At 38.5% G+C, this 11,332-nt stretch overlaps 2 protein-coding genes across 2 annotated transcripts; one reads left to right on the top strand and one right to left on the bottom strand.

Annotated features, from left to right (window-relative positions):
• Window positions 1–544: 544 nt before the first annotated feature.
• On the top strand, window positions 545–3,652 carry LOC113336921 (leucine-rich repeat receptor-like serine/threonine-protein kinase At2g14510). The gene is made up of 9 exons (XM_026582630.1): window positions 545–718; window positions 807–1,371; window positions 1,677–2,140; window positions 2,423–2,561; window positions 2,651–2,722; window positions 2,821–2,889; window positions 3,091–3,162; window positions 3,261–3,332; window positions 3,423–3,652. Exons 1-9 carry the CDS (start codon window positions 637–639, stop codon window positions 3,472–3,474), a joined length of 1,587 nt encoding a protein of 528 aa, XP_026438415.1. The 5' UTR covers window positions 545–636; the 3' UTR covers window positions 3,475–3,652.
• Window positions 3,653–6,868: 3,216 nt separating this feature from the next.
• On the bottom strand, window positions 6,869–11,047 carry LOC113336629 (uncharacterized protein DDB_G0271670-like). Its single transcript, XM_026582279.1, has 4 exons — window positions 10,804–11,047; window positions 10,417–10,638; window positions 7,032–7,751; window positions 6,869–6,906 (listed from the first exon to the last, which is right to left on the bottom strand). The coding sequence occupies exons 1-4, from the start codon at window positions 11,045–11,047 to the stop codon at window positions 6,869–6,871; spliced, it is 1,224 nt and encodes a 407-aa protein (XP_026438064.1).
• Window positions 11,048–11,332: the final 285 nt, after the last annotated feature.

Genomic DNA, 11,332 nt, shown 5'->3' with positions numbered 1-11,332 from the left:
GACACAGAATCGGATTTGTAACCCAAAAATGGCTTAGTGAACCAAAATCTTCCTCCTAACACAGAACCTGCAATTTAATTCAAAATCCGCTAGTTGATCAAAAATCAAAGAATTTGACCTGAAATCTTCCACATATATATTTTTTTCTTTTTTGGGATCATTTTGCAAGTATAGATAGTTTGTTCTTGTTTGTGGGTAGTTTGCTCTTTAAAGTTTAAACCAAAGTGTGCATCCAAAAGGCACTGGCCAAACAGACAGCACACAACGTGGAGTAACAAGAAGTAACAACCCTAACCTGATCCCCTTAAACTAGTGTATCAACTTTAGGTTAGCCCAGTGCCCTAGCTCATGGTTTAAGCAATTAACGAGGAACAACTCCCACTTAAAAATTACCGAACTTCAATTCCCAACTAAACCAAATATACTACCAACTGTTGTTTTTCTCTAACCTGTAATATCTTTCCCGCGAACTCCATTTCCTCTCTCTCTAAAAAGATGTTCTTTTCTCTCCCAGAACTTCACCTCTTCTTTCAAGATTCTTTCCTTCTTCAATTCCCAATTCTTTAATCTTCAAACCCCAAACTCTAAAAATATCACTTCAATCTTCTACACTCTGTCGTCATCATCATCAACAAAATGTCTCATCTTTCTATTCTCTTCTTCTTTTATTTGATCTCCATTGTTACACTAGTCCTCTCTCAACCTTCTCCACCCCAAGGTAGTAGTAACTTCGATTTCATTTACTTCTCTCTCTCAATTTTTTGACTTTTCATTTTCTTGATTTTAATTTTTGTTCTTGTTTCTAGGAATTTTGATCGACTGTGGAGCTCTGAACACTTCAACAATCGAAGGTCAACAATGGGTACCTGATACAGATTACATCTCAGTTGGCGTATCAAAAGCTATAGAAATCCCCGATGTTATTCCGATTTTAGCGAATGTTAGATCGTTTCCTTTAATCGGTGGTGGAGGTGACCGGAAACAGAAGAAATTTTGTTATAGTATTCCAGTATGGAGGAATTGGAAATACTTGATTAGAACAACTTACTACTACGGAGGTGTTAATGGTGGTGACTTTGATTTACCACCAGTTTTTGATCAGATTGTTGATGGAACAATCTGGACTGTTGTTAATACAACCGAGGAATATGTTCGAGGTTTATCGTCTTATTATGAAGGGGTTTTTGTTGCTAGAGGAAGGTCAATGAGTGTTTGTATTGGTGTCAATACTTATACTGATTCTGACCCTTTCATTTCTGCTTTGGAAGTTATTGTTTTGGGAGATTCTTTGTATAACACCACTGATTTTACAAAGTATGGTTTGAGTCTTGTTGCTAGGAACAATTTTGGATATGAGGATTCCATTGTCAGGTGAGTTTCTTCTTATGCTATTTGTAAATTATCTACATTTTGTGGTAATTTTTCAATATTCTTTGAAAATTATAACTTGGTAATTCTGGTGGTTGACATAGATAGATATTGAGATTTCATTTTGTGGTATGTATTTTGAATGATTGCACCGGGCAAATTCGATGTTTGATAAAGGTCATGTTTTATGTGAAATTGCCAATTTCATGTAGTCTTGTTTGGTTATATAGAGCCATCAGTTTGAGCAGTTCAATATGTATGCTGTATTCTCTTCCTTGAAGTGATTCAATTTTGCTTCACAATGTCAGATTTCCGGATGATGCATTTGATCGATATTGGGAACCATATGGGGACAGCAACCCTATCATACAAAGCGTTAGAAATGTGTCGTCTTCTGATTTTTGGAATCTCCCACCTTCAAATGTATTTGACACTGCGCTGACAGCTGACGAAGGAAAGCCTATGGAATTACAATGGCCTCCAGTATCTCTTCCAAAATCCCTCTACTATGTTGCTCTATACTGTGCAGGCAGTCGGGATTCTACTTCGAGGAGTTCAAGAACATTTGACGTAGATGTAAACGGAATTAAATATTATCGCAAGTTGAAAGTCACTCCATCTGGGGTTGTTGTATTTGCAACTCGCTGGCCGCTCTCTGGTCTTACAAACATAACTCTGACACCTGCCACTGGATCAAAAGGTTCACCTTTGATCAATGCTGGGGAGATTTTTAGCCTACTTCCCCTTGGAGGAAGAACTATTGCTCGAGATGGTTTGATTACTGAATTCCTTCATCTCTTATTTAATCGAGTCCTGGCATACTTTCCTCCTTGCACACAATTCATGAAAATCTCAAATTTCATTTACTAACACTACCAGGTGAGATCAACCGTTGGGACACTAACTAACAAGACTGGCATGGATGATTAACATTTGTACCATGTTCTTGTGGCTTCCCCCAAGATGGTTGATGCTGCAAGGAGGAGTTGTGCCAGGGTTTATCTTTGTCATTCGCATTGCTTTCTTTTAACATGGGATGTCCGTATTCTTGCAGTAATTGCTTTAGAGGGAGTGAAAAGTAGTCTTCAGAATCCCCCTGCTGATTGGAATGGTGATCCATGTATGCCTCTCGGTTATTCATGGACTGGAGTTACATGCTCCTCAAAAAGAAATCGTATTCGCGTAACATCTTTGTGAGTTAGGACTTGCGCGTCTTGATACATTTCGCTCTGTTCTCATGTTTTTAAGTACTGACCAAGCCTTTCTTGTTCTTTGCTACCAGAAATCTGTCAAATATGGATCTTTCAGGAACAATATCACCTAGTGTTGCCAATTTGACTGCATTGACTAAAATGTAAGTTTGTCAAACTACTAGCTCTTGGTTAAGTTGAGAATCTGGTGGTACATTGCAAATTCTCAATCTGAGTAAAAATTTTCTTTTATGAATTACAGCATGCTTGCGAACAACAACTTAACGGGACCAGTACCAGATCTCAGTTCTTTAAGGGTGCTGCAGAGATTGTAAGTCATCTTTGTTTTTCTTCAGTCCTTATATGTAGTGTCATCAGCACCATTAAATATTTATGTCACAAATTCTTAGTTGACTGTTCGTTTTTGTGCATTGGATGATGACCCAAATGGTTGGACCCTCTCGGTGAAACCTTCAAAGGTTGTTTGCAAGGCATTAGGTGCTCCTTTTCTGACTTTCTGGTTTTTGTGAAGGCATTTGCAGAATAATCAGCTAACTGGAACAATTCCTTCATCTCTTGGGGCTATTGGCAGCCTCCGTGAACTGTAAGTTTCACCATCTTAAGATAACCTACAGTCTTGGAACTTCACCTCCATGTCAACAATTTTGCAAATTTATACTTCTACTTTCATTCACATGCCAGATTCATTCAGAACAACCTCCTGACTGGTCAAGTTCCAAACAACCTTAAGCAAAAACCTGGATTGAGCTTTAGGTAAGTGAAAACTTCGATGCTGTTAATCATATGGGCATATGTGTGTCTATTGGTATCTGAAGCAAGTTAATGATTTCCTTTATTTCTCAGGTTTTCACCTGGTAACAACTTTTCGTCTGCATCACCTTCTTCGCGAACATAGTTTGTACATACCAGAAGGAAAACTATTTAATGGAGCTAGAACACGTATTGTTTGGGAGAGAACACAACTATAAGAGGAGAACACGAACTTGAATAGAAGACAGTCTATTGATATAACTTGTGTGTACAATTGATCTTTACAAGATACATATATATATATACTAACTCTTCCTTGAACCCCAAGATAGGATGAATTCCAAAACTAGAACAATTTCCTAAAATACAAAAGACTTCCAAACCTAGAATAGTTTCCTAAAAATACAAAAGACTTCCTTAACAAGATATACGTGTGTTAGGAAACACACACGTATTGTATGCCTTAACACCCTCCCGCAAGCGTAACGGGTGATCTTGAACCGTTAGCTTGAACCTTAATAGAGAAAACCGATCTTTAGACAAAGCTTTTGTAAAAATGTCGGCAATTTGATCCTTAGAAGATATAAACCGAACATCAAGAAGTTTCAAAGCAACCTGATCACGCACAAAATGGTAATCAATCTCAATGTGTTTCGTCCTTGCATGAAATATAGGATTAACAGTAAGATATGTGGCACCAAGATTATCACACCATAGAACTGGAGGTGATTGAGTAGAAACATGAAGTTCGGATAGAAGTGATTGAATCCACATAATTTCAGCAGTAGCAATAGCAAGACCTCTATATTCTGCTTCAGTACTAGAACGTGACACGGTTTTCTGTTTACGAGCACTCCAAGATATAATATTACCACCCAAGAATACACAATAACCACTGGTTGAACGTCGATCTTCAAGAGAACCAGCCCAATCGGAATCAGTATATGCGCTAAAGGATAACTGTAGAGAAGAAGACGGCCGAAGAAGAATATCAAACGTAGATGTTTCTTTAAGATAACGAAATATACGCTTTACTAAGCCCCAGTGAAACTCAGTGGGTACATGCACAAATTGACAAACCTTATTAACAACATATGCTAGATCCGGACGAGTAAAAGTCAAATATTGTAAAGCTCCAACAATACTACGATATTCAGTAGCATCAGTCAACAAGGTACTGTGATCAGAAGACATGTCCCCAGAAGTACTAAGTGGAGCGTGAATAGGCTTAACACCATCCATTTTCGCACGAATAAGGAGATCATGAGCATACCTTTGTTGAGAGAGAAACAAACCAGAGGATGTACGAACTTCTTCAATGCCAAGAAAGTAAGACAAGAAGCCAAGATCTTTGATTGCGAATTCTTGTTGTAGACGATCAATGATAGAATTAATACTTGTAGAGTTAGAACCTGTAACAATAATATCATCCACATAGACTAGTAAATAGATAGTACCAAGAGAGCCGTTATAGAGAAATAAGGACGAGTCACACTTCGAAGTGACAAAACCAATTTGCAACAAAAAAAGGTACTGAGCCTGTGATACCACGCACGGGGAGCTTGTTTGAGACCATAAAGAGAACGATGCAACTTGCAGACATGCGTAGGAAAACGAGAATCTACGTAACCCGGTGGTTGTTTCATATACACCTCTTCTTGAAGTTCTCCATGTAAAAAGGCATTTTTCACATCAAGTTGATGAATTGGCCAATTGGAAGACAAAGCCAATGTAAGAATAAGACGAATAGTACATGGTTTAACAACCGGACTAAATGTTTCAGAATAGTCAATACCCTCTTGTTGATTATAGCCTTTTGCAACTAATCGTGATTTTCGACGTGCAATTGTACCATCTGGATTTCGTTTAATACGAAACACACATTTACATCCAATAACGTTCATAGAAGAAATATATGGTACTAACGACCACGTACCATTCCGAAGTAGCGCATTAATCTCATCATCGGAAGACATACGCCACTGGGGATCTTTATGAGCCTGTGAAATACAAGTAGGTTCGAGAAGATAATCACATACCAATGCATATTTGGAATTTGGTTTAAAAACACCAGCTTTAGACCTTGTCACCATTGGATGAGTGTCAGAGACAGAAGACGGAGACTGCAGACGAAGAACTGGGGAAGAAAAATCAGTGGCGGCTGTGGCGACTGAATCGGACATAATAATGGGAACTGTCGGCGGCTGTGACGGCTCAGAAAAATTATGGCTGACAGCTGATGATTGGTTTTGTTGGATAATCATTGGTGCTGGCGGCTGTGGCGGCTGAGGATCATCATTGCTGTCGGCTAATGATTGACGATGTTGGCTAATGATTGCTGGAGGTGGCTGATGATTGCTGACGGCGGAGAACTACTGGCGATTAATGATTGCTGACGGTTGATGATAACTGACAGTTGATTATTGCTGGCGGCTAATAATTAGTGACGGCTGATGATGACTGGCGGCTAATGATTGGTCTTGGGAAGAAGACGACACGGAAGCAGTAGACAGAAGAGAAGGCAGAGAAAGATTTACGGGAGAAGAAAAGGGAGTAGAAAAAGGTACCTATGAAGTCGTCGACGCCGGAGAAGGCTGTGCTGTGGCGGCAAAAGGAAAAGTGGTCTCATCAAAAAAAACATGACGACTAACATAAATCCGACCTATAGGAATATGAAGACACTTATAGCCTTTTTGAGAAGGACTATAACCAATAAAAACACAAGGAAAAGAAAGAGGCTCCATTTTATGAGATCTATATGGACGTAAGTATGGATAGCACAAGCAACCAAACACCCGAAGTAAAGTGTAATCTGGTGAAAGACCAAAAAGAAGTTCATACGGAGAGGAGTTATGAATGGAAGTAGACGGAACACGATTCATTAGAAAACAAGCGGTGTAAAAAGAGTCATACCAGTATGAGGATGGTACAGAAGCCATGTTTAGGATTGTAAGACCAGTTTCAAGAATATGACGATGACGTCGTTCGACTAAACCATTTTGTTCAGAAGTATGTGGACATGAAAATCGATGAAAAATACCCAGTTGTTGAAGATGCGTAGTAAGTTTTCGATACTCCAGTGCGTTGTCAGATTGGAAGATTTTGATTTTTCGATTGAAGAGATTTTGAACATGCTTTTGAAACAAAAAGAATATTGAAAAGACATCAGATTTCTGAGACATAGGAAACATCCAAGTAAAGCGACTAAAGGCATCAATAAAGATGACATAGTATTTATATCCTTCATTAGATAGAATATGAGAAGGTCCCCAAACATCAGAGACAATTAAATCTAATGGATGCAAATAAGTAGTTTATTAGAAGGAAAAGGGAGTTTATGACTCCGATGTTCATGGCAAGAGGAACAAAACTTAAAAGTCTGACTAGAAACCGGAAGAGAAAACTGGGAAACAACCTTACGCACTGTGCGTATCATTGGATGTCCTAATCTAGAGTGTCAATCTTGTAAGGTAGCACGCTATCCTATGTAGGCTTTAGAAGATTGAGACGAATTATCAAGTTGATAGAGACCACCCCTCCTACTGCCACGAAGAAGAACCTTCCTGATACATCGATCCTTCACAAGACAAAAAGTTGGATGAAATTCAAATAAGACATTATTGTCAGTAGTAAACCGAGAAATGGACAGAAGATTATGAGAAATTTTTGGTGCATGAAGAACATTACGAAGCCACAACTTACGGTTGGGAGTTCCCAAAACAGAGGATCCAACATTAGAGATTGGAATAGAAGAGCCATTACCCATTTGAATTTGATCCGGACCAGTATATTCATTAGAAAATTGGAGACGAGAAAGATCATTGGTTATATGATCTGTAGCACCACTATTAGGAGTCCACGGAGGTGTAGATAACAAACCAGTTTGAGCAGCATAAGCACGAGGAGCAGAGGTAGGTGGCTGACGTCGAGGAGGAGGAAACGAGCGATCGAAACGATTCCAACAGTCATTAGCTTCATGATTCTTGCGACCACATAGTTGACAGGGAAGACGCACATTTGTGCGTGAGTTGTAAGGTTGTGTTGGGCCGAGAAGAGAGGAATGATTCGAAGTGTTGGAAGTAGCTGGACGAGCTGGGCTTGACAGGGAGGAGAATTGCTGGGCCGAAGATGGACTGGACCGAGTAGGAGGACGTGAAAAATTGGAAGCAGCTGGACGAGAGAAGCTGGAAGCAGCTGAAAGAGTTGGGCCGGATGCTGCAACGTTATCTACAGGCTGATAATGCAGTGACTTTGCTTGGTTCTCAATACAAAGTTCATACGTGAGAAGATAGGTGATAAAATCCTCTAGTTTCATGGCTCCCATGGAAGTTGTAAGAGAGGTAACAATGGCATCATATGCAATATCTAGGCCGGCAAGAATGCAGTGACGTAATTCAGACTCAGTGACAATAGTATCGGCAGCTGCAAGGTTGTCAACGATATTGCGAGCTCGATCAATATAATCTCACATAGAAAGAGATCCTTTGCGTAAAGCCCGAAGTTCACATTGCAAGTGATGGATATGAGCATCTGATTTTGAAGAAAAGAGAGATTCAAGAGAGGACCAAACAACATGAGAACTTTGGAGACGATGAACTTGTCGAAGAACAACAGGAGTTAGCGAGGAAAAAATCCAGCCAAGAAGAATACGGTCTTGCTTTAGCCAAGGAGCATATGCCGGATTGGGTGTATCACTGTTGGGAAGAGTTGGAGACGGACAAGGATTGTCACCTGTGACAAAACTATCGAGTTCATAACCTTGAAGATATGGGAGAAACTGAGCACGTCAGAGGGAGTAATTGGTGTCATCAAGTTTGACAGTGATGATGTGATGAGGTTGAGAAAAGATAGAGGAAGCCATCATTGATTGAGAGGAGTTGAGTATGGTTGAAAGGACAGAGGAAGAAGTAGATGCAGCTGAAGACATAGGATCAATAAGTTGATACCAAGCTAGAACACGTATTGTTTGGGAGAGAACACAACTATAAGAGGAGAACACGAACTTGAATAGAAGACGTTCTATTGATATAACTTGTGTGTACAATTGATCTTTACAAGATACATATATATATATACTAACTCTTCCTTGAACTCCAAGATAGGATGAATTCCAAAACTAGAACAATTTCCTAAAATACAAAAGACTTCCAAACCTAGAATAGTTTCCTAAAAATACAAAAGACTTCCTTAACAAGATACACGTGTGTTAGGCAACACACACGTATTGTATGCCTTAACAAATGGCTTAGTTACAGTATCTTGACGCATCCTGGGAACTTCACTGACTTATAATCCACTATTTTCCCTGTTATCATCTCCACAACATGTCTTCTAGGAAGCTGAATGTTACATTTGTACCATATTGCAGGCTATTTTTGTTGCCAAGCTTCTGCTTTGCTAGATAACCAAAATTTTCATCGGCCTACTGGTTGTGTATATGTAGCCATTTTTTTTTGTCTTTGCAATAGATCTTTCCGGCCGCTATTACCTCCTGCAATTTTCTTCTGATGTTGCATATATATTGTATTGTAAATGTACGTTTGGAAAAATATTATTTGAAATGGGTGAGATTGATATGTTTCAAAAGACACTGTTTTTGTGATCTTTCTAATTCATTGCGCACTTTAAACACTCACGAAGAAGCCTTTGCGCCCGGCTTGCATTTTACGCTAAAAGTTACGGGTACTATTGCTGTTATTCACATCCATTTCTTTTTTGAATTTTGAATTTTTGAAACCGCGCTGCAAGTGTAACAGTCATATTAATAATAATAATAATACTAGTATCACTATCAGCAAGCTTCAGAATTTTACTAGACAAAAGAAAATGGAAATGAAAGGTAAAGTACTAGACAGAGGAGTTTCATCAATAGCGCCAAAGCCGGTCAGGCAATTATTATTAGTGGTCCGGATTAGACCACCACACAATTTTCAACTCAGTGCCCTGCGCCCCTGCCCTCCCTCCCTGTACTAGTGAAAAAATCGATGAGAAGTACTTCTACAAACAGTTTAACAAGTGCTTGTGTTTGTCTAATATAAAAGAAATTTGCATGTTATGTTTCTAAACAATTACAGAAAACAGGCAGTGTACCCTGATTTATGTTTGTCAATGCTTAGTCTAACATAAACAAATTTGTCTTCGATGATCATCAACGTGGTGGTACGTACTACAAGTTGATGAATAGTAAGTACATGCATTAAGATAACAATGCATTGATTTGAGATCTGTTGAATTTTTCATTTTTTATTTTTAATCTTCCTCTGGTCTGTCTGTCTTAACTATAACATGATTCTATCAGACCATCTCAATATTGTAATTAAGCTTTAATTTCAACTTTGTACTTTTTATTGTTTAGGAACTAACTAATTCACAAACCCAAGAAATCCTCTTGGATATCAAATCCAAAGGAACTTGTTCGCTTATTACAGTATATCTTCGCGGATCTGGTTAGATAGGTTAAGCAGAAAACTTGTGAAACTCCTACAAAGGGTTACTAAACTCCACGGCAGGTTAACATTCCAGAAGATTTACAGGGAAGAAGACCTTAAACATGGAGAGGGTGTAACGAGACATAGTTTTGGTACATTCACTTTGGAGGCAAGGTTTTTGTGGGAGATTTAGATAGAATTTTCATAAATAGATGGATCATTTCACATGTTGTGCAAGAATAATGTCTTGAGACATAAATGAGGGTTGGCAATGAGGATTCAGTAAAAATTATATGCATCATCAAGTACTCCTAGTACATATCATCAGATCCAAAACCAAACCCCAACAAACAAACACAATGAACTAAAATCAAAAAATAAAATAAAAGATGAACACAATAAAATAAAATAAAAAGTAGAAGTTGCAAAAAGAAAAAAGAATTCGAAAATTCATCTCTCTACACTGATTTTCTTGAGACTAATTGGAAACAGAGGAGGTAAGGAATAACTACTTCTTGTTCCTCCTCCTTGTGAACAAAGTGGCATATTAAGAACAGGTTTAATCCTAATACTAGTTGATTTTGTTCTTTCTAATCCTTTTTTAATTCTCTTCACATGTTTATCTCTATTCCACAACCCTCCTTTAGTTGCCTGCTTACCATCCGCTTCCATATCCATACCCGAATTCGAAGACGAAGAAGAAGATGATGATGATGAAGATGAAGATGGTGATAATGTTGATGCTCTCTGTTTCTTTAACCTCAGTAATTCTTTCCATAAAAGTGTACATTTTGGTGGTCTTGGAGATGGGTCTTCGTCTGTAAACCAGTTCATTCTACTAGTTTCCGTCGCTTGATGTGCTTCCTTCTTTATTCCTGCTCCTACATTATCATTACTATTATTATTACATTTAGTCTGTACTGGTGCTACTGCTTGTTCTTCCTCTTCTTCTTCTATTTCTACTGTTTCTTCGTCTTCTTTCGGTTTAAGACTGATCTTACTGAGTCTCTCTGAATGTTGCATTTGCCAAAACGGAAGTAGTTTACCTTCGAAAAACAGCTCGTCTGCTGCGATCATGTTAGTAGAAGGAGCTGATTCATTAGAAAGAAACTCAAAATCTACATTCCGACCTCTACTATCCTTTTCTTGAGGAGCTTTTGGAATGATTCTGCTTGGACTTATGGAGATGAAATTCTTGTCGTCGAGGAAATCAGCTGAGAATGAGATCCGAGGACCGGATATCGGCTCTGTGGATCTGGAATCATCACTAGTTTCTGAAGAGACCACCATTTGTATTTGATTTTCGTTGTTTAAGAATTCTTGATTATTGTTTGAAGTTGAGAAGAGAGGAAATTAATGAGATTTGGAGTGAGTGAGTTTGAGAGAGAGGAGAGGAGCATGCATGAATGAGGAGAGTGTGTTATATAAAGAGAGGAGAATGGTGGCGGTGTTTAATGAATAATGATACAAGCCAGTAAATGTTGTTTTGGACGGTGAAATGAATATTCGGTTACAGTGTATTTATTTATTTATAATGGTCTTGTGATGAAAGCTTAAACTAGTTAAGCAGCTACC

The sequence above is a fragment of the Papaver somniferum genome, unplaced genomic scaffold (genome assembly GCF_003573695.1).
Source record: "Papaver somniferum cultivar HN1 unplaced genomic scaffold, ASM357369v1 unplaced-scaffold_154, whole genome shotgun sequence".
NCBI lineage: Eukaryota > Viridiplantae > Streptophyta > Magnoliopsida > Ranunculales > Papaveraceae > Papaver > Papaver somniferum.
Note: the sequence above shows the minus strand (reverse complement) of the source record. Positions and strands in the feature narration are given on the sequence as shown.

Coding starts and splice junctions, on each gene's coding strand:
- LOC113336921 (XM_026582630.1), top strand. CDS start 637: ATGTCTCATCTTTCTATTCTCTTCTTCTTTTATTTGATCTCCATTGTT. Junction 2,890..3,090: donor TTAAGGGTGCTGCAGAGATT/GTAAGTCATCTT, acceptor GTTTTTGTGAAG/GCATTTGCAGAATAATCAGC. Junction 3,163..3,260: donor ATTGGCAGCCTCCGTGAACT/GTAAGTTTCACC, acceptor TTCACATGCCAG/ATTCATTCAGAACAACCTCC.
- LOC113336629 (XM_026582279.1), bottom strand. CDS start 11,047: ATGGTGGTCTCTTCAGAAACTAGTGATGATTCCAGATCCACAGAGCCG. Junction 10,639..10,803: donor AGACGAGCTGTTTTTCGAAG/GTAAACTACTTC, acceptor ATGATAATGTAG/GAGCAGGAATAAAGAAGGAA. Junction 6,907..7,031: donor TGTTTTGGGAACTCCCAACC/GTAAGTTGTGGC, acceptor TGTCTTGTGAAG/GATCGATGTATCAGGAAGGT.